The sequence below is a fragment of the Enhydra lutris genome, unplaced genomic scaffold (assembly GCF_002288905.1).
Source record: "Enhydra lutris kenyoni isolate GAN:26980312 unplaced genomic scaffold, ASM228890v2 scaffoldscaffold12, whole genome shotgun sequence".
NCBI classification, from domain to species: Eukaryota; Metazoa; Chordata; class Mammalia; order Carnivora; family Mustelidae; genus Enhydra; species Enhydra lutris.
In genome coordinates, this window is record NW_019154096.1 from 27,566,377 (window position 1) to 27,591,091 (window position 24,715).

Consider the following 24,715-nt stretch of genomic DNA (forward strand, 5'->3'; position numbering starts at 1 on the left):
AGGAGTTGCGGGTTTGGTGGGCGGTGGGTGGGGGGCGGTTAGGGGGCAGCTGCCAGTGGACATGGCGGCGGGCTGCAGCGGGGTTGCGCTTGCTGTCTTTGGAGTGCTTAGTATTTGTACGGTCAGCGGCTCTGGGCCCGTGGCTGAGAGGGAGACCAGCAGGGAGGCGGGCTGGACGGAGCCATGGGATGGTGCGGTTTTCCGGCCGCCCTCAGCGCTGGGCGCGGTCGGGGTGGCGCGCAGTCCAGGGACCCCGCGGCCAGGGAGGGAGGAGGCGGTGGACTTGCCGGTGCTGCTGTGGTGGAGCCCAGGCCTATTTCCTCACTTCCCGGGCGACTCGGAGCGCATCGAGTGCGCGCGTGGTGCGTGCCTGGCGTCCCGGGACCGCCGGGTGCGGTGGCACTCACGGACGCGCGCGCTGCTCTTTTACGGCACTGACTTTCGCGCGTCTGAGGCGCCGCTGCCGCGCCTGGCACATCAGAGCTGGGCGCTTCTGCACGAGGAGTCACCCCTCAACAACTTCGTGCTGAGCCACGGGCCCGGCATCCGCCTCTTCAATCTCACTGCCACTTTCAGCCGCCATTCGGACTACCCGCTGGCGCTGCAGTGGCTGCCCGGGACCGCCTACCTGCGCCGCGCGGCGCCTCCGCTACAGGAGCGCGCAGAGTGGCGCCGCCGCGGCTACGCGCCTTTGCTCTATCTGCAGTCCCACTGCGACGTGCCTGCGGACCGGGACCGCTACGTGCGCGAGCTGATGCGTTACATCCCGGTGGGTGGGGCCGGGCGGGGCCGGGGCGGGGCTGGGAGTGGGGGCGAGGGGGCGCGTGCGGCTGAGGCCCGCACCCCTGGCGTCCCGGCGGACATGCAGCACCCACTTGACGGCCGTACTCTACCCCGCTCAGGTGGACTCCTATGGGAAATGCCTGCAAAATCGGGAGCTGCCCACTCCGCGGTTACGGGACACAGCCACAGCCACCACCGAGGATCCAGAGCTTTTGGCCTTCTTGTCTCGCTATAAGTTCCACTTGGCCCTCGAAAATGCCATCTGTGATGACTACATGACAGAAAAACTGTGGCGCCCCATGCATCTCGGGGCTGTGCCTGTGTATCGCGGCTCTCCTTCTGTGAGGGACTGGATGCCCAACAATCACTCCATCATCCTCATTGATGATTTTGAGTCACCACAGAAGCTGGCAGAATTTATTGACTTTCTGGACAAGAATGATGAGGAATACATGAAATACCTGGCATATAAGCAACCTGGGGGCATCACCAACCAGTTCCTTCTGGATAGTCTGAAGCATCGGGAGTGGGGAGTGAATGATCCTTTGCTGCCTAACTACCTCAATGGCTTCGAGTGTTTCGTCTGTGACCATGAACTGGCTCGGCTGGAGGTCGAGAAAGCTCACGCAGCCTCTCCTGAGGATGTCCCTGGCCCTGAACCTCACATTGCCCAGCCCTCACACATGGATTGCCCAGTGCCCACACCTGGTTTTGGCAGTGTGGAAGAGATTCCTGAGAATGACAGGTAAGGATAGCTGAGGACCCTGTGGCCATCAAATCAAATGACTGATTGAGTGACTTGCTTGCTGTGGGCAGTGAACTAGTATTAGCTTAGGGGATTGTTGTATAAGGAAATTATGACATGGACTTATTCTGCCTTTAAGGTGTCAAGAGTCTTGGTTGGGGAGATAAGACAAACTGAAAAAGCTCAGTAAAAGATGCAAAGGAAAATATCATTCAAGGCGACAACATGAGGTCAGCTTATGTGAACAGTGTTTGCAACAGGTCAAAAAAGGCTTTGATCAGAGCAGAGGGGGCCTATTCAGATGAAGTGATGAGAGACAGAGTTGGGCAGATAAACTGGGGCCAGGCTATACATAGCCTGAATACCAGGCTCAGGAGTTAGACTCTCCTGAAAATCAACTCAGCTGTTTATTTAGCACCTTCTAAAGGGTGGGGGTGGGGATGAGCAATACAAAGATGTGTATTTTGAGAGAGGTTTATCTGCAGTAGGGTTTACATCTGTTAACCTGGCATAATTATTTTTGTTTAAGATTTTTAAAATTTATTTATTTGACAGAGATCACAAGTAGGCAGAGAGGCAGGCAGAGAGAGAGAGGAAGGGAAGCAGGCTCCCCGCTGAGCAGAATCCCGGGATCATGACCTGAGCAGAAGGCAGAGGCTTTAACCCATAACCTGGCATAATTATTAATAGCATCTCCTTTCACTCTTAAAAGTATCCTGGTTTGGGTGATAAATTACACATTTGCCCTAAACAAGAGAGAAAGACTGCTTTCAATAAATAATAATGAACAATGGTGGGCAGTGTGAATTAGTGTGAATTAGAAAAGTGAGGAAGCTTGTGCAGTAAGTGGCAGAAGGTGGTGCACTGGGAAACAAGGTCAGCATGGGAAGTGTGAAAATGTTGAAGCAACGTGCAGCAAACCACATCTGTTTGGGGAGAGGTGATAAGAAGACTATTAAGCTTCAGAAAGCAAGGCTGCTAGACTGGCCGCAGAGACCGACTTGCACAGTAGATGGCAGCAGAGGGCTGTTTATATACACTGCTGGCAAAATTTTTTTCTTCTGGGAATGGAGCCTTCCATGAAGTAATTTGTATCTAGTATATGCTGAACATAGTATGATTTACTAGAAGAAAAATGTAAAATATTAAAAAAAATAAAATATGTTTTATCTAGACATTGGGCATCACGGCACCTTCATTTTGATTATTGAAATAAAGGTGCAACTTAATAAGGTAACCATCTAGAGGCTCCCTGGCTTTTCTTACAGAGAACTCTGGCCCTTGCCCTGCCTTCCTCTGAACTCCTTCCACATTTGGAAACCTGGAGTGGGCAAGTCAGGAAGTTTCACTCATTGTGGGTGGGCTGTGTGATAGATAACGTGTTTGCAGCTTACTGTCACCTGTACTACTACTAGATTTACTTCACATTTCATTCCCTTCAAAGCAGTGCCCTGTCTCAGCCAGAGATTACTGTATCTGTTTAAGATTCTTTGACCCATTCAGAGAAGGCAGGACCATAGCTGTGCAGAGGTTCCATAATCCAACTCCCATTTTGATGTTTCAGCTGGAAGGAGATGTGGCTGCAAGATTATTGGCAAGGTCTGGACCAGGGGGAAGCTCTCACTGCCATGATCCACAACAATGAGACAAAGCAGATGAAATTTTGGGATTATCTACATGAGATCTTCATGAAAAGGAACAAAAATCTCTAATTATCCTTGCAAGAGCCTTTAACTTGGTAGAGTTAAGGAGACAGAAGTCCTTATTCTACTATCGGACATGAGGGGCGTCTGCTGCACAACCTTAATGAACACTGTCTTATCATGAGTTCAAGGAGTTCCATTTATAGCCACTGATATTTTATCCTAATGTTGTGTACCCACTGTCTCAGCTTGTGGTAATAGGGCCTGTCTTCAAGGAGAGGTGGAGGTCTCCAGTTCTTGGATTAATGGGAAGCAAAAGCCTGAAACACCCACTTGTTTCAAAGTGCTGATTGAACAGAATTGTAAAAGAACTGCATCTTTTTCTAGCCATCTCATTCTCTCAACTGTGATTGGAACAACACCTTGGTACTTGTCTAAGAATGAGGTAAGATGGGTCAGATTTAAGGTCTTAAAACTTTGATGCTATTTTTTAAAACTCTTCATTATTCAGTACCTTTCCTAATCTGTTTTCCTCATATCCTGCTTTATAACCTGTTAGGTTGGTGGTGAAGCAGAACTCTTGGTGGGTTGTATTCTGGTTCTTAGAGTTGTATTTTTAATATCATTTGCTTGTCTTTGATGTCAAACTTCTTATTTTAAATGGATTTTTCTTTCTTGGTTTTCCACAGTAGCTGATGAAGATGCAGGAGCCTTGCCACCATCCCCACACTCATTCTCCCCTTGCCACCATCCCCACACTCATTCTCCCCTGCATTAAACTGGCTATAGACTTGACAGCTTTTTTTACTGCTGATTTGCCTTTTTTTTTTTCCCTTAAGAGCGTATCATGAATTCCTTCTCATCTCATAAAGATTCAATGGCTAATATATGCCATGTCAATTTAATGAATTGTCCTGCTCTATTTTAGGTTGCGGATAGAGACTAAGGCTGGAAATGATGACAGAGTATATATCATTCATATATATTTAAATGATTTTGGAATGTTAAAATAGACCAGTGTAAATCAAACTGCAGATTTTTATAGGTCTTTGTCTTTTCTGTCTGCCTAATGAACTCTTTTATTTTACTATTTTTATATGCTACCAAAGTCTCATTTTCCCCAAAGACTCATGAAAATTATGTTGGAAAAAACAGCCCAGCAATATAGTTGTAGTCATTACCTCATATTATGTAGCATTTTTCACTTTATGTGGAATGAATATTCCACATCATTCTATTACCAGTATCTGTCTGTACAACTTTGTAGTACTTACTGAGACTGCGTTTGGATGGAGCCTACCTAAGGTCCTCTCCAGGGGAGTTGAGGCAAGAGATAGCCACAAGTGGCTGACTAAATAAAAAATTGTTAGGCAGATTTTGGGGTATAGCCAAACCCTTTTATTGCTGTGGTTTGAATATAAAGCTTAATGGGCAGGGAGACCATTAGGTTTTTCTGGGCCAGTGGAATAAGAAAGAATACTTTTAGCGCTACTCTGGTTGTATAATGTATTAATGAATTATCACTAGAGAATTTCCATAGCCTATCAGTTTATCTGTTTGGGAATTAATGTATGTACTTTCATATACACATATACACACTGATATACAACCAGAAGTGTGTGTGTGTGTGTGTGTGTGTGTATGTTAGATGCTTCAACAACTAGGGTCCCACCCTTAATATTGTGACATCTAAGGATGTGGCAGCTGTAATTGGGGTTGGATTTCACTGCCAGGGTGGTTCTTTTTCCATTTTATTTTTTAGTAAAAAATACCCTTCACAACAGCATGGAAAGTTTGCTTAACCTGTTTGAGCTTGTTCAGAAAAGAACAAGAGGGAAAGACAGACCTTCAAACATACTTATATTAAAATAGTAGCGACCCACAAAAGAAGTCAAATTCAGGACTCTGATTTCTGAATTTGCAATCTATTTAAATGCAGGTGCTGATTTATAGTGCAAACTACATACTACTCAAATGCAAACTAAGGTTAGGAATCAAGTTTCATGATGTGCAATAAAATGGGTAAGTGCCAAGTGTATAACCATCCTTACCTCTCCAAATTAGACCAGTTCACACTGGCATTCCTTTAGCACTTTTATGTACAAAGTGGGCCAGTTTATGAATTATTGTGGCTTGAGACTCATGCCTGCTTTGTGCACAGTGCTTCCCAGACTTTCTCCTTTAATCCTATCACAATAGAAGTATTCATAAAAGACCACAGTAAACCAGTTGCTATGTTTCCGCAAGAGAAAGCAGAACCAATATGAAGAGAAAGCAAACAATGTGAATTTTCTCTGGTTTGGGCCCAGCTTGCTCTGTGAACAGCAACAGGCTCAAGATTATTGGTGGAAGAAATGTCTGACTAGGAATCAGTTTTATATGTGCTGCTGGGGTGGCAGTGGAGTACGGGACTGATGCCATTATTAATCTGTATGTTGCAGTTCTCTATTTTCTTACGTTTCATTTTGTATAATAAATGACTTCTTTTTAAACAGTGTCTTCTGCTTGGTTATATTTCTGGGCTGAGTATGATACACTTGGAGACTTGGAAAAATATGTCAAAACATTTGTTCATTTAACGAGTATTTACTGTCACTATTCTAGGCACTGGGGATTCAGTAAGACAGGGTCCCTTTCTCTCATGGTGCTTATTTTAAATGGGTGTTGCTGGTAAGCAAAGCTGTAAATAAACAATAAGTGAACAAGATAATTCAGACTGTGATATGTGCTATGGAAAAAATACAACAGCTTGGTGTGGGGGGGGCGGGCTCAGGGAAGGCCTTTCTGACAGGAACTGAGACTCAACAGAAGAAAAAGAACCAGTCTTGCAGAGATCAGTGGGAATATTAAACATCTGTGATAAATGATTTTAACTTTAGCAGTGATAAAATGATTTTTTAATTTTAGCACACTAAATTTTATACAACCAAATAAATATTGCTCCTCCGAAGTAGTCCTCATATGAACTAAAAGCTGTTCAAGTTAAGCTTCCATTACCAGAACCATTTCTTGAAGCTTATTTTTAAAGGCCTTGAGAATCCCTGGCACATCTTTGAGTTTTGTAAATAGCTTAAAGACACTTAGAACCAAGTCTGATGAAGCTAGGCATCACAACTGGTGGGTCCAATCTATTAATAGGAATGATACCACCAAGTATCTTCACAGGATTGGAGAGATTAAATTAGATGATAAATGCCAAAATGCTTAAACCCCACCTAACCCAATGAGATTATTACAAAGGAGAGCAAAGGATATATAGTAAGATACAGAAGTAGCAGCTTTATTTTTATTTATTTATAAGTAGGCTCCACTCCCATCGTGGAGTCCAATGAAGGGCTTGAACTCACAACCCGCTGTCAAGACCTGAGCTGAGATCAAGAGCAGGACGTTTAACTGAATGAGACACCCAGCTGTCCCAGTAATAGCAACTGTTTAAGTGACCCTAATTTTTCTTTACGGTTTTGGGGTGGTTTTAAAGGTAGTAAAATCCAACAGTTCTTGAAGACTTGCCAAAACACAAAACTGTCCAAATCAAACATCTTTTAAGTCTCATATTTTGATTCGCTCCCATCCTCTGCCCTTGCTTATGTCAATCATACTCTAGTTCAGCCAGCTCCCACCATAAACGAGGGTCCTTTTTATCAGGTCCTTTACTAGATGTTCCCTGCTTAGTACCGCCCAAAGACTTCAGGGCCGCGAGCCCACAAAAGAGCGATCTAGATCTGCGAACGAGCCCCAAAGACTCTCCTAACCTGCACACAGGTCTCGAATGACCCGTGTTGGATCCCAGCGTCCCGCCTACAGGGCCAAGAGACCAAACTGGCCTCCCAGCTTCCCGCAGGTTGCGCGCCTACGCTCGTCGAGCTCTTTGGGGTCACGCAGGGTCACGTACGGGACGACGCAGAGCCTGCCGGGAGCTCGGTGCGCAATGGCGACGCCCAGCCTGCGGGGTCGATTACCGCGGCTGGGAAACCCGCGGAAGCCTATACTGAAGCCCAACAAGCCCCTCATTCTAGCTAACCGTGTTGGGGAACGACGCCGGGACAAGGGCGGTGAGCAGTCGGAGCCAGGGAGGCTCCAGAGCGGAAGCCGGAGGGATGCACCGGACGGCTGGGTGGGAGGGCCTTAAGGTAAAAGGTTTCCTTGTGACTGACGGTGCTCTCGTTCTGCTCCTCCAGAGGCGACTTGTATCACAGAGATGTCGGTGATGATGGCGTGTTGGAAGCAGAATGAATTCCGCGACGAAGCGTGCAGAAAAGAGATCCAGGATTTCTTCGACTGTGCTTCTAGGGCTGAGGTGACAGAAGGCTCTTAGGGTGCCCCCTTGGGAGGAGAATGGGGGCGGGGATACAAGTAATTGTTCTTGCCTCTTGCTAGGTGATAGGACCTTCTCATTCCAAAAAGGCGAGGAAAGTTGTGGGAGCGATTTCACTCACGCTACAGTGGAACAAGTTAGGTTTTGAAGGCATTGTGATACTCAGCGATTTCTTTCACTGCTCTAGGCTTTAGCTATACCAGATGTAAAAGGAGGTTAATGTTAATACCCATCTTACAGAATGTTGTATTAAATGGAGGAATGAATGGGAAAATTTAAAATGCTCCTCAAATAGATATTATTGTCTGAAATAGAGCTAAATATTGTGAAGGGCAGGTTGTTTGGTTTTTAGCCTAAAATTAGTTGCTAGCTGTCATGGTAGCTCAGGTCATACTGTCATCTGTAGGTTCCAAGTCCCTTTTGAAAGGAGACTGGATAGATGACACAGATAGTTCCAGGCTGGTTAATATGTTAATGTGGTTTGCAGCATTGTGAGAACTTTTGGCCTAGGTCAGGATAAACTCTAGAGCTGTCATTTTTGTTTTTTTTTTCTGTCTTTTCAGGGGGCCCGAAAGATGAGATCAGTCCAGGATACAGGAGAATCTGGGAATTTACCCCCCATGAAACTCAATAAGTTGTTACAGAGATTTCCTAACAAATCTCATGTCAGTTGAAAATGGAGAAGCATTTTCTATGACTGGACTGTAGCTACTGAGAACTATGCAGAGGTGTTTTAGAGACGTTTGCACTGCCATGCTCTATTTGAAAGGTGAAAGGAGGCAAGACATCTTTTCATCTTTTGTAATCATTGTCAGGGTGGAAGTTATGCTTTATCTTGAAATAAAATCCTCTGAAGAGAAGTTGGCCTTTGTTGTAGATTAGGTTTGCCTTCTATACTTGAACTCTGTATTCTTCCTGAGAATGGAAGTTCTTTGCTCCCTGATTTGCTCCAGGATCAGGACATATTTATTCTTGTTCTGCATTTGAAGTTTACACCATTTAGTATTCTTGCCTTTGGATGCAATAAGGGAGTTGAAGTCTGCCTATATGCAGAATTTTTTTTTACCATCATCTGTAAGTATTTCGTAACTGCCTATTTTGTGCATAGCCCCTGCAAGATGCTCCCAGAATAATCAGAAGTTCACAAACTGGTGACCAAAGTTGCTGCAGATGTATTTTATTTAGCCAACACAATTAAAAATTTCTTTTTAAATTAGAAGACCACCTCGAAATAGGAAAAAATATCATTAAAAATCCACTTTGGAGCTTTCCATTAAAAAAAAAAATCTGGCAATACTGATTTTTTTTTTTAAAGATTTATTTATTTTGAGAGAGAGAGAGAGAGTGAGAGAGAGCATGAGAGGGGAGGTCAGAGGGAGAAGCAGACTCCCCATGGAGCTGGGAGCCCAATGTGGGACTTGATCCCAGGACTCTGGGACCATGACCTGAGCTGAAGGCAGTCGCTTAACCAACTGAGCCACCCAGGCGCCCCTGGCAATACTGATTTCTTATTCCTGCATGGCAATAATCAAGTAGAGCTGGTTATCATTTGTCTCTGTTCTCCAGGTACCTGGCATTGGCCTCTCCCAAATGGTGAAACTGAAACTTATTTGGCAGTTATCTTCTTTATCACCTGTTCACTTCTCTCATTAAGTTATCTACCTAGTTGCTGAAGGCATTAACTTCTGTGACCACTTGATATTTGAAACAATTGTATAGTATTTAATGTATACTCTGCCCTTTCAGGCATAACTGACTTAACATTTCCTATATATATTAGAGGATTAAATAGACAAAGGGATCAGTGGGGTTTCTAAACCTCCAGTGGGATGATTAATCAGATAAAGAAAGGGTCTTGCCTCCGTGACCCCCACAGCTACCTCTTCCCATAGTCCTCATAGACCGTGGGTATAGCACTGGGCAGTTACCTGGTTCTGAGAGCTGAGGCTTTTAGCTGTAGGAAGAAGCTCAGTGCTTAGGCACTTTGGACTGGACTCAGGAGTTCTTAACCTAGGGTCAATAGATTCCCAGTAACAGGTCTGTGGACATGAATGAGAAAACAAATTTTATCTTTAGCCACAACTGAAATTTAGCATCTCAGGACTGAGGAAAACAAACCACAGTATCAGCAATTCTTATGTGAGATCATATTTTCATATAGTTGTTTGCAGATACCTTGGTATCATACCCATCACTAGCTTCAAAATTATGGTAGTTACTACACTTACTGCTGGATCGATCTTAATGTGTAAATAAAGAAGTATTACTATGTTACAAATTTGTTTTATTATTTTTAAAATTGTATTTCGACATAATTGGTTTCCTTTTTAATTTTTGTATTTTATTTTGTGCATTTACAAACAATCTGAGAAGTGTTCCAGAGACTTCACCAGGCTGCCAAGGGGTCCGTAGCACACACAAAAAAAGGCTAAAAACATCTGAACTCAAAGGACCCACTCACAAAACACTACAACCATTTCCTGAAATCATTGCATTCTTTTCGCGTTGCTTCCCTGATGAGACCCTATAACAAGTCTAATGGAATGTAGCCTTCTGAACTACAACTCCCAGAAGGTGATGCGGACCCAAGGCCTATCCGGAGTTAAAACAGTAACTCCACCCAATAGTTCTTGTGTTATCGCTTGACAGCCTACGATTCCCAGCATTCATGGCGGCTGTTTATTCCTTGGAGACAGTATGGATGCCGAGTTATTGCTGGGATCTGTAGTCATTTTATATACCTCTGGGGTTTGGGTTCCTCTTACAGTATCTGAGGGTGGGTTCGAGGTAAAAAAAAAAAAAAAAAAAAGGGCAGGAAATGCAGCAATTAAACAAACAGATCCTCTACATCTGCCCGTACAGAGTCCGGTTCCGAAGCGCGTGAAGGCGGAAGTGGTGGTGGCCGGCGCGGCCGGAAGTTCAGATCAGCTGATGGGGGAGGCGGCGCCGCAGCAGCCGAGAGGCCCCGGCTGCCGAGCGCTTCGCCCGGGCCCTGAGTCTCGGATACTGGCCACAATCCCCTTTCGCACCTCGCAGTTGGGCGAGGCCCGGTTCCATATCCCTTCCAGGCTTGAGATCCTCGTCCGGCACGGCCGCCCTGAGCGCCCCGGCTACCCCCAGCCCCGGCTCGCCCCTCAGGCCCCGGGCCTCCCCTCAGCCCCCGGCCGGCGGCCCAGGCCCCGGATCCGCGGGGGGGGACCCGGCCCCGGGGGGTGCAGGCCCCATGGAGCTGATGTTCGCGGAATGGGAGGACGGAGAGCGCTTTTCATTCGAAGATTCGGACCGCTTTGAGGAGGATTCGCTCTGTTCCTTCATCTCCGAGGCCGAGAGCCTCTGCCAGAACTGGCGGGGATGGCGCAAACAGTCCGCGGGGCCCAATTCCCCCACTGGCGGCGGTGGCGGAGGTGGCAGTGGCGGTACCAGAATGCGAGGTGAGAGTAAGAGGAGGGGGAAGGGAGCGGGCTGGCTCTGCTCAGGCCTTGCTGGGGAGCTGTCCGTGCTCGGGAGCTGTCCCGGACCGCGAGCTGTCCCAAGCTCAGAACGGACTTCTGGACTCGCTTTTCCCGTCTTCCTGGGGTTGGCTTCTCCACATCAGGGTGTGTGCGCGCGCCGGCGCGCGCGCATGTGTGTGTTTTGGAATGGTGGCTGGGAAATCCTGGGTTGGATAGGATTAGCGACAGAAAGTAGATCTTTTGTGGTTCATTTGCCTTAGAGATGGGGTAGGAGAAAAAACTTGTCTGACTTGGGAATACTCACCGAGTTCAGTCCGTGGCGAGCCAGAAAACAGAAAAGAAGGTGGGTAAGAGGTGTCTTGTGAAGAAGGGACCACTTGAGGTGTGTCAGCCCCATTGCAAAGTGCGTTGGGAGCTTCCTCTTAAGGGTGATGACGGTCTTTGATCTGGCTACACCAAGAGGGGATTCCATCCAGAGGAAAGTGGAGGTGAACTGGCCTGTGAGAGGAAATTCCATAGTTACATAGGTTCACATCAGAGGCTTGGTTCTCGGCCATGTTGAACATCTGTGAGGAGCCGAGGCTGGGACCACTGGATTACTTAAATTTGTATCATCTGGGGCCGGAGAAGAGTGCAGGTAATTGCCTCTAGATCTCCTTATGGAACACTCTTCTTGCTTTTTGCTGTAAGTGTCTTTCACTCTTGGGTCTTTCAGTAAATTAACTGATTAGTGCTGTGAGGAATTTTCCACTTATGAAAGGGGATTGAGGGGACAGTGATGATAAGTGAAGCTCCACAGGCTCAAGACTCACCACATCCTTTCCCTGCCTTCCTCATGGCACAGTTTTTGTTCTGGGCCTCAATGCATGCTGACTTTTTTCAGCAGTTGGGGTTGTGATTCTACTCCGGCCATTCCAAGAATCCTGTTTTCCAAACTGTCCTACAGAGACTTTTAGCACAGAGAGAAATGTACACTTGTCACTTGTTCGGAGTGGTAGTGTTCAACTTCATTTGGAGCAGTGGCATATGTTCTGTGTACACACACCCACACGCCCACAGAGATCATAGGCAGTTTCACTGTGGGTCTTTTACGGTCTCCTTGCTTCTTTCACGTTTGTATGTATGGGTAGCCTTGGGGTTTAGAGCTCCCTTGCTTTGAGGCAAGTAACCCAAGTCATGTTGGTGAAATTTTTCAGCATATAGATATTTTCCTGAATAGGTTAACATCTAGGAAAGCATATCATTGCCCAAGCCCCCTGCCCTCCTGGGCTACCCTCAATTGCTCACTTGTAAAATAAGGAGATTAACTTTAAAAAAAAAAAAAGGTTTCTTTCAGCTTCGTGATTTTCTGATCTGTTTTCTAATCTGACTAGCAATTTGGGGAGATATGCATGCAGTCTGTTGTGTTTTACCACTATTTGGTTAAAACACTGTAGGAAATCTTGAGTGGCAGTTCCATCCCACTCCAGGTGATAACAGGAGCACTTAGGTTCTCTTGGGATAACCCATCTTTCTCCCCACCCTCCTTCCCAGGTTTCCATTGTAGGAAGCCAAGGTTCAGGTGTGCCACAGGACAAGCAGCCTGTCTTGTGCTGGAGTTCCCTCTCTTAACTCCTCTGGGCTCTGGCCCATCTTCACTCCTTGGGTAGAGGTGTAGAGTCATCTAGAGAAAAAGGGATAGTAAAAAAGCAATTAGAGAAGAGAACGTCAGAGGAGAGATGTTAACAACGTAGTATGAATCTAAAATGCTAGGTATAAGAGAAATTAGATGCTGAGCCATGTGAGAGGGGTTACTTGCTAGGATTCTGGAACACACCTGTTTGGCCAGGATTTTCTAGGATATCCCTGGTATCTTCTGTTCTAGACCTTAGGTAGCAGGCTGCGGGCTGCAGTTGATTAGTTCCCCTCCCCCAGATGGGAGTCATAAGGCTTAATAAATCCTAACAGGAGGGTCCCTTGGTTTTTTCATCCAGCTTTCCCCTTTCTTCCTAGTGATGTGGGGCCCAAGAAGTTAGGCATTGGCATTGGTGCCAAGTAATCATGGCCCTTTTCATTTCCCCTTCTCTTTACCCTCACCCAAACATTTGTTTCCAAGATGGACTGGTGATCCCATTGGTGGAGCTATCAGCAAAGCAGGTGGCATTTCATATCCCATTTGAAGTGGTGGAGAAAGTTTATCCCCCAGTGCCTGAGCAGCTACAGCTCCGAATTGCTTTTTGGAGCTTCCCTGAGAATGAAGAGGATATCCGGTGAGGCTAAAAGACTGATGGTGGGGAGTGGGTCCTGATATTCCACACTGTGTACTGGGCTTCCACCAGAACAAAGGAGATACTGTATTTGGGGCTGTGGTAAGAAGAAGACAAGGGGAGGAGAGTGCCTGGGATTTTCCCCAAGAGGGAGTGACACTGGGGAGAGAGTGCCCAGGGTCTTGTGGTCTCTGGCAGGGTCTCTAGAAAGTTGTTTGCTGAGTTGTGGCTGTGTCCTCTTCTTCACTACCAGGCTGTATTCATGCCTAGCCAATGGCAGTGCGGATGAGTTCCAGCGAGGGGACCAGCTGTTCCGCATGAGGGCTGTGAAAGACCCCCTGCAGATAGGTAAGGGTGCCTTCTGGCCCTGCGGCAGCCCCTGCTTCTCCCACCCCCCTCTGTTAGGAATGAAGGACCTATTGCAAGGAGCTAGAGCAGGTTGTCAGAGTAACTGCAGGGCCAGGGTTGCGGACAGAGAATGTTGTCGTGCTGGCTCTCCCTGACCATGCCCATGTTTCTCCCCAGGGTTCCACCTGAGTGCTACAGTGGTGCCACCTCAGATGGTCCCCCCCAAAGGGGCCTACAACGTGGCTGTGATGTTTGACCGCTGCCGGGTCACTTCCTGCAGCTGCACCTGTGGGGCTGGGGCCAAATGGTGCACTCACGTCGTGGCACTCTGTCTCTTCCGCATCCACAACGTGAGGCCCTCCCAATTTATCCCGGTCCTATCCTACGCTCCATCCCCCCCTTCTCCGCTGCATGCCTGGCCACAACGTGAGCCCCCGTGCCCCCCTTAATCTGCCTCTCTTTCCGCAGCTCCAGCGATAGCAGGCCTTTTCTCAGCTTGTTCTATTTCTCTGTGTCCCCTGCAGGCTTCTGCAGTCTGCCTGCGTGCCCCGGTCTCAGAGTCCCTATCTCGGCTGCAGAGGGACCAGCTGCAGAAGTTTGCTCAGTACCTCATCAGTGAGCTCCCTCAGCAGGTGAGTGAGGTTGGCACACCCTCACATCCAACTCCAGGCTCCGGATCGCATGTGAGCCTTCGTGTTAGACACTGCCTCGTTGGGTCACCGATGCCTTTGTCCCTTTCAACTTCAGATCCTCCCCACAGCCCAGCGGCTTCTGGATGAACTCCTCTCTTCCCAGTCAACAGCCATCAATACCGTGTGTGGAGCCCCCGGTTAGTGTGGAGCGAAGGCAGGGTAGTAGGAGGGAAGGAGGCGGGTAGCGCAGAGCACCACTTCCTCGAAGTGTGCTGTTGTCAGGCAAATCCAGGTCCCTATCTCTAAGCAACTGACTGCCTGTCACCCCCAGACCCCACAGCAGGGCCATCCGCCTCTGACCAGAGTACCTGGTATTTGGATGAATCGACACTCACCGACAACATCAAGAAGACTCTGCACAAGTTCTGTGGACCCTCGCCTGTGGTCTTCAGGTACCTTGGATCTCACGCCTGCATCCGTGGCAGAAGGGAGCATCCCTCAGGCTGTTGAGAGCTCCTTTGTTTTGTGAATACCTGTGTTCCAAGAATTTTTGTCCTGGACATCCTTTTCCCCCTACACCTTGTATTTTGGGTCAGGACCCCTTTTGGGTCAAAGCTCAGGTGCACTTTGACTTGTCAAAGGCAGCCCCATCTTGGGGTCAGCATGTTCCACTCCACTGCCTTCACAGTGATGTGAACTCCATGTACCTGTCTTCCACGGAGCCTCCAGCCGCTGCTGAATGGGCATGTCTGCTGCGCCCTCTGAGGGGCCGCGAGCCAGAGGGGGTCTGGAACCTGCTTAGCATTGTGCGGGAGATGTTCAAACGGAGGGACAGCAATGCTGCCCCCTTGTTGGAAATCCTCACTGACCAGTGCCTCACCTACGAACAGGTAACCCTCTGGAGTTGGCTAGCCCCATTGCGGTTCATTTTCTCCCTCCCTGGACCTCATTTCCCTCTTGCCGACAGGGGCGCGGGGGAGGGCTGCTCTATCTTTCTCTTTGTTTCCAGATAACAGGTTGGTGGTATAGCGTGCGCACCTCCGCCTCCCACAGCAGTGCCAGTGGGCACACAGGGCGTAGCAATGGGCAGTCAGAGGTCGCAGCCCACGCGTGTGCCAGCATGTGCGATGAGATGGTCACACTGTGGAGGCTAGCTGTTCTGGACCCTGCACTCAGCCCTCAGCGGTGAGTCTCTCCCTGGGCAGTGCAGGTACTGGGACAGCCTGGGACAGATCCGGCCCTTGTCTCCTGCACACATAGAGATGTCCTGTTCTTCTCGTCCTTGGGAAATGGCAGGTGCTGAGCGTTAGGGTTACCAGTGACTTAGGAGTCCTTTTTCTGAGAGGCTTTCTTCCTTCCCTCCCCTAAATAGCTCCCACTTTCCCTAGTATCTGAGTGTTGGAGTGATGTGTGTGGGCTTGTTCAAGAAGTGCTTCCCTGGGCCCTTCCCTGGGCACCCCCTTCTGGGGTTTATGCCTGCTCTGTCTCCTTCCATCGCTTCTCAGGGCAGAATATAGCCGCCCCCCCCCAACCTCCCCAACTTTGTTCCCACAGCCGCCGGGAACTGTGTGCACAGCTTCGCCAGTGGCAGCTGAAGGTGATTGAGAATGTGAAGCGGGGGCAGCACAAAAAGACCCTGGAGCGGCTCTTCCCTGGCTTCCGGCCGGCGGTGGAGGCATGCTACTTCAACTGGGAAGAGGCCTACCCGCTTCCCGGTGTCACCTACAGCGGCACGGACCGGAAGTTGGCACTGTGCTGGGCCCGAGCCCTGCCACCTCGGCCAGGTGCCTCCCGATCTGGGGCCCTGGAGGAATCACGGGAGCGTCCCCGACCTCTTCCTTCTGAGCCAGCTGTGCGGCCCAAGGAGCCTGGGGCCAAGCGCAAGGGATTGGGTGAGGGGGTCCCCTCATCGCAGCGGGGGTCCCGCCGCCTCTCTGCTGAAGGGGGAGATAAGGTTCTGCATAAGATGGGTCCAGGTGGGGGCAAAGCCAAGGCACTGGGTGGGGCTGGCAGTGGGGGCAAGGGTTCAGCAGGCGGTGGGAGCAAGCGACGGCTGAGCAGTGAAGACAGCTCCCTGGAGCCAGATTTGGCCGAGATGAGCCTGGATGACAGCAGCCTGGCCCTGGGTGCAGAGGCCAGCACCTTTGGTGGATTCCCTGAGAGCCCTCCACTCTGCCCTCCTCCCAGTGGCTCCCGAGGTCCTTCCACCTTCCTTCCTGAACCCCCAGATACTTATGAAGAAGATGGTGGTGTGTACTTCTCAGAAGGGCCTGAGCCTCCCACAGCCTCTGCTGGCCCCCATGGCCTGTTGCCTGGGGAGGTCTGTACTCGGGACGACCTCCCTTCCACAGATGAGAGTGGCAGTGGGCTCCCCAAAGCTAAAGAGGCAACCACCGCAGTCGGAGAGGAGGATGATGACTACCAGGCATATTATCTGAATGCCCAGGATGGGGCTGGGGGCGAGGAGGAGAAGGCCGAGGGCGGGGCCGGGGAGGAGCACGACCTGTTTGCCGGGCTGAAGCCACTGGAGCAGGAGAGCCGCATGGAGGTGAGCAGGAGGGTGCTCCTTGGCCACAGCTGGGAGCAGGGCCAGCTGGCTGTAGCTGGGGGTGTCAGGAGTGTAGAGCATGGCTGTTAGAATCTGGCAGTAGGCTACTAGCTGGCCTCCCTGCCTGCAGTCCGTTCTCTTCACTGCTTCAATATTGATTTTCCTGAATTGATGAATTGATGGTGTCACTCTGATACTTAAAAGTCTTCAGTATTTTTCATTGCCCTGAGTTTAAAAATGAAGGTCCTTGGCATGACCTGTGAGGCTCCACTTGTTCTGATCGTTGTGTGCTTCTCCTGACTCATTTAGCTGTTCTGTCCTTCATGCTGGTCAGTTGAACCATTCCTCTAGCTTGCCATGTGCTTTCTTCTGCATCCTTACATGTGCACAGATTGGCCTTTCTGCCGCGAATGTTCTTCCCCCACCTTACCTGGTCAGCTCCTGTTCCTTCTTCAGGTCTCAGATATCTTAGAGATCACTTCCTTGAGGAAGTTTTCCCTGAGATTGCTCCTCTGCCCCAGGCCCCAGTGAGGTATCTTTCCCACCTGTTTTCCCTCTTGACCCTTCCCTGTGGTAGCTGGCTTCACGCTGGTTTGTGTGTTCGTGTGTTTGTTTCTCTGATCAGACTGTGGGTTTCTGTGGTGTCCCCAGGGGCAGTATAGGGCCTAGCATGTAGCAAGTACTCACAGGATATTTGCTGCGTGGGTGAGTATGGTGCCCTGCCCCTGGAAGGTAGGGCTTCAGTCTGCGTGCTGCCCATGTGCTCTCCAGGTATTGTTTGCCTGTGCTGAGGCCCTGCATGCGCACGGCTACAGCAGTGAGGCCTCCCGCCTCACCGTGGAGCTTGCCCAGGACCTGCTAGCCAACCCACCCGACCTCAAGGTAGAGCCGCCCCCTGCCAAGGTGAGAGACCCCCACCTACCTCCTTCTCCGCTCACCCCTAACCCTCTTCTATGCCCCATCCCAAGTGAGAGCGTCCTCTTCCCTCCACCAAGATGAGTCAGATTCATCTGCCTGCCTCCTTGTACTTCTTCAGGGCAAGAAAAACAAGGTGTCTACGAGCCGTCAGACCTGGGTGGCCACCAACACCCTGACCAAGGCAGCCTTCCTGTTGACAGTGCTAAGTGAGCGTCCGGAGCACCACAACCTGGCCTTCCGTGTTGGCATGTTTGCCTTGGAGCTGCAGAGGCCCCCGGCTTCTACCAAGGCCTTGGAGGTCAGAGGTTCTTTCTTTCTGAGCCTTGTACTGCCGTCTCTCAGAGCCTTGCAGCTTGATCTCCATGGAAGTATTGGAGGTCTGAGCTCCTTCTTACACTGTTAGGTGAAGCTGGCATACCAGGAGTCTGAGGTGGCTGCTCTGCTCAAGAAGATTCCTTTGGGTCCGAATGAGATGAGTACCATGCGGTGCCGGGCAGAGGAGCTCCGGGAGGGGACGCTCTGTGACTATCGGCCCGTTTTGCCTCTCATGTTGGCCAGTTTCATCTTTGACGTTCTCTGTGCTCCAGGTATGGCCCGTGACTCTACAGCAAGTAGGAATCTTGGGTAGGAGTAGTTTTCTCTAAGGAGAAACCAAGAGCCCCAAGGCTCTGAATTGCCTTTAGGACCCATCAGGCAGCTTCATGAGAGGTCTGGAATGATAAGGGTCTTGGGTTCCCTATATTTCATTCTTTCCCGTGATGCTTCTGTCTGGCTGACTTACTCCAACTTTAATCTAGTGGTTTCTCCCACGGGTTCCCGGCCTCCGAGTCGTAACTGGAACAACGAGATGCCTGGGGATGAGGAGTTGGGATTTGAAGCAGCAGTTGCTGCCTTAGGTGAGTCTAGCATATCTTGAGCACATCTGTGAGCTAAGCTTGGCCCAGGCTTGGGTGTGAGACATGGCCATGTTTTGAAGGGACTGTAGGGTAGTGGGACAACCAGAATGACCTATATAAGTCAAGTAGTGCCTATGAGACAGTCAAGAATTTAGGAACAAAATATGTGCTTTGGGTGTTGGGTATTATAAGGGCAGCAAAACAAAAATCTAGGAAAAGGACTCAGGGAGGGTGTAGAATATGGAATGTGGGTTAAAAGATCAGTTAAGTTTTTGATAGGTGGACAAAACACCATGAATAAAGACATGGGGGCAATCAGGTCTTCATGAGAGTGATGAGTCCAACATCCTTGAAGTGATGGGTACGCTGTGAAGGTAGAGTGGGTCAGGTTATGAAGGTCTTTAAAAGCAGATCGAAGCTAAGGCTAGATGTAATAGGCACTGGGGACTTTCCACAGGGGCTATGGTTTGGTCCAGGAGAACTACTCAGCTCAGATGCTGGTGGCTCAGCAGCCCTGGCCTGTTCACCTTTGCTGTCTTGAGAGTTATTGCCATTCTCAGGCCCTATGAGACCCTTCTTCTTGCAGGTATGAAGACAACAGTGAGTGAGGCAGAACATCCCCTCCTGTGTGAAGGCACACGTCGGGAGAAGGGTGACCTGGCACTGGCACTAATGATCACTTACAAGGATGACCAAGCCAAGCTCAAAAAGGTAGGGACTGAGGTACTGGGATTTTGACAGGCAGAGAGCAAATTTTACCACCTTTCTCAGGAATTCCAGTACCATGAGGAAAGGGCTATATTGCTCATAGGAGATTAATGGGAGAATCTTAGAGACATTTCATAAAGACCAAGACCAAATTGCTGGGGGCGGGGACTAGGTGGCTCATTCAGTTGAGCATTCAACTCTTGATTTCAGCTCAGGTCATGATCTCAGGGTCATGAGATTGAACTCTGTGCTGGGCTCTGCACTGGGTGTGGAGCTGGCTTGGGATTCTCTTCCCTCTGCCCCTCCCTGCCACGCTTGTATGTACACTCTCCCTCTAAAATTAAAAACAAAACTAAAAAACAAAACGAAACAAACCATAAAAGAAAAAACTAAAAAAAAAAAAAAAAAAAAAAAAGACCAGTGGTTCTCGTAGGAGTGCTTGAGCAGGGGATGGAAGAAGAGAAACAGAGGGCATAGAGTCAGTTATGCATTTATTTCAATATTTATTGAGTATCAATATACTCAGTCCTGTGATTAAGTCTTAGGTTATCAAGATATGTAAGCTAGCCCCAATCCTGGCACGGGGGGAATGGTTCTCCTGTGGTTGTAACTGGGGAAGGCTTCCTGAACAGGTAATATTAAGCTGTTTCAAAGAGAGAGGAAGGTAATAGAAATTGAAGTCAGGAGATAAAGGGCATCCTGTCGTTGCTTCTGTTCTCCAGATCTTAGACAAACTCTTGGACCGAGAGAGCCAGACGCATAAGCCCCAGACACTGAGTTCATTCTACTCATCTAGCCGCCCAGCCACAGCCAGCCAGAGGTCTCCTTCAAAGCATGGGGGCCCATCTGCCCCAGGGACATTGCAACCGCTGACCTCGGGCTCTGCAGGGCCTACTCAGCCAGGGAGTGTGGCAGGGGCTGGGCCAGGCCCCACTGAGGGCTTCACAGAGAAGAATGTGCCTGGTGAGGTGGGGGCACTGGGCAGGGGGGATGAATGGTGTGGAACTGTGTTGGGGTCCTCTTTCCTGAGCTCATCCCAATGTCCTGTTTTCCCCACCTAGAAAGTTCCCCACATTCTCCCTGTGAGGGTCTCCCATCTGAGGCAGCTTTGACCCCCAGGCCAGAAGGGAAGGTTCCCAGCCGCCTGGCACTTGGCAGTCGTGGAGGCTACAATGGACGGGGCTGGGGCTCCCCAGGGCGGCCTAAGAAGAAACATACAGGTATGAGAGCCTGTGGGATGAAATGGAGGGAAGGATATTCCTGAAGTCTGAATTCTGGAACTTCTAGCTTCTGAGATTCACTTGTCTTGGGGGGTTAGGTATGGCCAGCATTGATAGCAGTGCCCCTGAAACCACATCGGATAGCTCTCCCACCTTAAGCCGGAGGCCACTTCGAGGGGGCTGGGCCCCCACCTCCTGGGGCCGAGGACAGGACAGTGACAGCATTAGCAGCTCTTCCTCGGATTCTCTGGGCTCCTCGTCCTCCAGTGGAAGTCGCCGGGCCAGTGCCAGTGGAGGGGCCCGGGCGAAGACCGTTGAAGTTGGCAGGTTAGTGTAAGAAATACCATCTCCTCTCATCTGGCCCACCCTCAGAGCCACATCCCTAGTGTAATCTAGCTATTGTTCCCCAAGTGACCCTACTTACCCTGGTTTTTCCCACCCTACCTGGATACCCGTTTCAGAGAAACCCCAATCCCCGTCCCTACCCCATTGCCCCTTCAGGTACAAGGGCCGCCGTCCCGAGAGTCATGCCCCTCATGTACCCAATCAGCCATCAGAGGCAGCTGCACACTTCTACTTCGAGTTGGCGAAGACGGTGCTGATCAAGGCAGGGGGCAACAGCAGCACTTCCATTTTCACACATCCATCTTCCTCAGGGGGCCACCAGGGTCCTCACCGCAACCTGCACCTTTGCGCCTTCGAGATTGGGCTTTATGCCCTTGGCCTGCACAACTTTGTTTCTCCCAACTGGCTCTCACGTACTTATTCTTCCCACGTTTCCTGGATTACAGGTAAACCCAGCGTCTTGACTTGGGTATGGGAGGGGGGTTAATTGATAGAGCGGAGTCTTATCCTTGTGGAATTACTGATCTGATAAAAGACACCATTTCCGCTCCCCATTGGTGCCCATACTAACCCCATTCTGATTTTTGCTCCTTTCCCTGAAGGTCAGGCAATGGAGATTGGCAGTGCAGCTCTGACTATACTGGTAGAATGCTGGGATGGACACCTGACACCCCCTGAGGTTGCATCCCTGGCTGACAGGGCATCACGGGCACGAGACTCCAATATGGTGAGGGCAGCAGCGGAGCTAGCCCTAAGCTGCCTGCCTCATGCCCATGCACTGAACCCCAATGAGATCCAGCGGGCCCTGGTGCAGTGCAAGGAGCAGGTATTTCTACAGGCAATCTGGGGACCTGCTTTGAGGCATCCGTGCAGGGGCACTGTGCATGGGGAAAACTAACAGCCCAGCTCTTAATTCCCAGTTCCTGAAGTCACAAATTGTCCAGTTTGTCCCGCTATGGTGATACTTGACATATTAATATTAATGCATTTTAATATCCATTACTTCTTTTACTTTGTAACTCTGGGATTAGGATTATTTCTGTTTTATAGATAAGGAAATGGAGGCCTATATTTTAGGGACCAAGGTGATCACCAGGCTGGAATCCTTAGAAAGCAGGTCTTGGGGAGACAGTGGAATTGAATGGGAGTGTGCGGCTAAGTTAGTTTGGAACTGGGACTATAACCTGGGTCTTCTGCTGGTCAGCAGGTGTTTTGTTCAGTGCCTGTGTGAAACATCTGCTGCTCTGACACAGACTCTGAGCATTGGCCCTAACCTCTGATGCCTCCTTGGGAACCAGCCAACTGAGAGGGAGATGTTGGAATGTTACTTTAAACCGTGCTTGAGTAAAGACCCTCCCCCCCCTTAACCCTCTGTGCCCTTCCTTCCAGGATAACCTGATGTTGGAGAAGGCCTGCATGGCAGTGGAAGAGGCGGCTAAGGGTGGGGGTGTATACCCCGAAGTGTTGTTTGAGGTTGCTCACCAGTGGTTCTGGCTATATGAGCAGACAGCAGGTGGCTCATCCACAGCCCGGGAAGGGGCTACAAGCTGTAGTGCCAGTGGGATCAGGGCAGCTGGGGAGGCTGGGCGGGGGCTGCCTGAGGGCAGGGGGGGCCCAGGGACTGAGCCGGTTACAGTGGCAGCGGCGGCAGTGACAGCAGCAGCCACAGTGGTGCCAGTCATCTCAGTGGGGTCCAGTTTATATCCAGGTCCAGGACTGGGGCATGGTCATTCCCCTGGCCTGCACCCCTACACTGCTCTACAGCCCCACCTGCCCTGCAGCCCTCAATACCTCACCCACCCAGCTCACCCTGCCCACCCAATGCCTCACATGCCCCGGCCTGCCGTCTTCCCTGTGCCCAGCTCTGCATACCCACAGGTGAGACCAGTGTTCTACTGGGGGTTGGGTTTGGGCATGTGGAAGAATTGTGAGTTCATGTGGGGTTGGAGTGGGGTACTCTGGGAGAATAATAGGGCTGTCCTGGTGAGGTAGTACATGTCTGGGTGACCCAGGCCATCTAAGAAATGTAGGGACACCCAGTTGTGGGCAGAAGGGGGAGAACTACATCTTAACATAATTTCCTTCTCTTCTCCCTATCTTTAGGGTGTGCATCCTGCCTTCTTGGGGGCTCAGTACCCTTACTCAGTGACTCCCCCCTCACTTGCTGCCACTGCTGTGTCTTTCCCCGTCCCTTCCATGGCACCCATCACAGTACATCCCTACCACACAGAGCCAGGGCTCCCACTGCCCACCAGTGTGGCCTGTGAGTTGTGGGGACAGGGAACAGGTGAATGGAGGGGAGGTCCACTGGGCAGGGGAGATGGGGGAGGAACCCTCTCTGTCCTTCTGTGGGCTGTGAGTTGCTCATATGGCTTTCATCCCTCCCACAGTGAGCAGTGTCCATCCAGCATCCACGTTTCCAGCCATCCAGGGTGCCTCGTTGCCTGCCCTGACTACGCAGCCCAGCCCTCTGGTGAGCGGGGGGTTTCCACCACCCGAGGAGGAGACACACAGTCAGCCTGTCAACCCACACAGCCTACACCACCTGCACGCTGCCTACCGTGTTGGTGAGAGGAGGTCCCCTTTTGTGCCCCCACTTGCAGTTGTGCCACAGGCTCTTTGGTGACACCTCCCTCCCTCCCTACAGCTCTTGATTTGTTTCCTGTGGGATCAGGTGTACCAGGTTGGGGTAGAGGAGGGAAAGGATGTACCCCCACCATGTGCCCACCCTTTTCTCCCAGGAATGCTGGCACTGGAGATGCTGGGTCGCCGAGCACATAATGATCACCCCAACAACTTCTCCCGCTCCCCCCCCTACACTGATGATGTCAAATGGTTGCTGGGGCTGGCAGCAAAGCTGGGTAACACCTCCTCTCCCCAGGACCATTGTCCGCCCCCCACCCACTTCCCCCACCTTCCTATCCCAGACCTCCTTCCTAGCTCTTGCTCAGAGTTGAGGCCTTGGTCGGGTATGTGTGCGTGCGCGGGGGGTGGGGGGCTACCTCAGCTCCTGGGGTGGAGGGAGGCTCTCTGCCAGGCCAGAGCTGAGAGAGAAAAGTTGGGTCCCTAGGGCAGAGGTGGCCACCCCCGTCTCATGCCCCTCCCCCTGCCCCCCAGGAGTGAACTACGTGCACCAGTTCTGTGTGGGGGCAGCCAAGGGGGTGCTGAGCCCGTTTGTGCTGCAGGAGATCGTCATGGAGACGCTGCAGCGGCTGAGCCCTGCTCATGCCCACAACCACCTGCGTGCCCCGGCCTTCCACCAACTGGTGCAGCGCTGCCAGCAGGCATACATGCAGGTGCCGACCCAGGATGGACGGAGGAGGGGGGAGCCCCTCCTGAGCAGGCAGGGAACAGGTTCCCCCACGGGCCAGGGAGGATGGGCCTGGTTCTGTGCTTAGTGGCTCATCCTCTTGCAGTATATCCACCACCGCCTGATTCACCTGACCCCTGCCGACTACGACGACTTTGTGAACGCGATCCGCAGTGCCCGCAGCGCCTTCTGCCTGACACCCATGGGCATGATGCAGTTCAACGACATCCTGCAGAACCTCAAGCGCAGCAAACAGACCAAGGAGCTGTGGCAGCGGGTCTCACTCGAGATGACCACCTTCTCCCCATGAATCTGGCCCCTCTAGGGTCCTATACGGGGGGACAGGCCTGTGGCTATGGGGGCCCCTCACACAGAGGGAGTGAATCGTGGCTGGACAGATCATCCCCACTCAGTTCTCTGGTAGCCCAGACTGGCAGCTGCTCCTGGGCTGTAGCTTGGGGCCAAGATGTCTCAGACCCTAGAAGCCTAGGGTTGGGGGAGACCACCCTGTCTGGGAGGGGGCGTTGGGTGGCCTCTGGTATTTATTTGGCATTTATAAATATATAAACTTCTTTTTTACTCTAGTCTGCCTGGGACTTCGCCTTC

General features: G+C 50.5%; 3 protein-coding genes across 10 annotated transcripts; all 3 read left to right on the plus strand.

Moving 5' to 3' along the window:
• Window positions 1-39: 39 nt before the first annotated feature.
• Window positions 40-3,966, plus strand: LOC111145225 (fucosyltransferase 11). 3 transcript variants are annotated; one of them, XR_002640459.1, is made up of 4 exons: window positions 40-769; window positions 903-1,528; window positions 3,093-3,616; window positions 3,861-3,966. XR_002640459.1 is itself a non-coding variant. In XM_022499986.1 (3 exons), the coding sequence occupies exons 1-3, from the start codon at window positions 62-64 to the stop codon at window positions 3,238-3,240; spliced, it is 1,482 nt and encodes a 493-aa protein (XP_022355694.1). In that variant the 5' UTR covers window positions 40-61; the 3' UTR covers window positions 3,241-3,966. The 3 variants fall into 3 exon arrangements, 1 of the variants encoding a protein (XP_022355694.1); XR_002640460.1 differs by having other exon boundaries at window positions 3,864-3,966; XM_022499986.1 differs by having other exon boundaries at window positions 3,093-3,966.
• Window positions 3,967-7,080: 3,114 nt separating this feature from the next.
• Window positions 7,081-8,346, plus strand: LOC111145226 (coiled-coil-helix-coiled-coil-helix domain containing 1). The gene is made up of 3 exons (XM_022499987.1): window positions 7,081-7,223; window positions 7,350-7,468; window positions 8,050-8,346. The coding sequence occupies exons 1-3, from the start codon at window positions 7,100-7,102 to the stop codon at window positions 8,158-8,160; spliced, it is 354 nt and encodes a 117-aa protein (XP_022355695.1). The 5' UTR covers window positions 7,081-7,099; the 3' UTR covers window positions 8,161-8,346.
• Window positions 8,347-10,635: 2,289 nt separating this feature from the next.
• Window positions 10,636-24,693, plus strand: LOC111145131 (zinc finger SWIM-type containing 8). Of its 6 annotated transcripts, none has more exons than XM_022499816.1 (26): window positions 10,636-10,917; window positions 13,034-13,187; window positions 13,438-13,532; window positions 13,710-13,882; window positions 14,057-14,164; window positions 14,280-14,361; window positions 14,496-14,616; window positions 14,853-15,054; window positions 15,174-15,349; window positions 15,719-16,712; window positions 17,484-17,615; window positions 17,749-17,928; window positions 18,034-18,217; window positions 18,428-18,526; window positions 19,113-19,237; window positions 19,957-20,197; window positions 20,296-20,454; window positions 20,553-20,781; window positions 20,956-21,245; window positions 21,402-21,625; window positions 22,189-22,677; window positions 22,903-23,086; window positions 23,190-23,366; window positions 23,541-23,660; window positions 23,917-24,095; window positions 24,216-24,693. In XM_022499816.1, the coding sequence occupies exons 1-26, from the start codon at window positions 10,710-10,712 to the stop codon at window positions 24,417-24,419; spliced, it is 5,529 nt and encodes a 1,842-aa protein (XP_022355524.1). In that variant the 5' UTR covers window positions 10,636-10,709; the 3' UTR covers window positions 24,420-24,693. The 6 variants fall into 6 exon arrangements, with proteins under 6 accessions (XP_022355524.1, XP_022355521.1, XP_022355522.1 ...); XM_022499813.1 differs by having other exon boundaries at window positions 23,985-24,095; XM_022499814.1 differs by having other exon boundaries at window positions 17,484-17,594; window positions 23,985-24,095.
• Window positions 24,694-24,715: the final 22 nt, after the last annotated feature.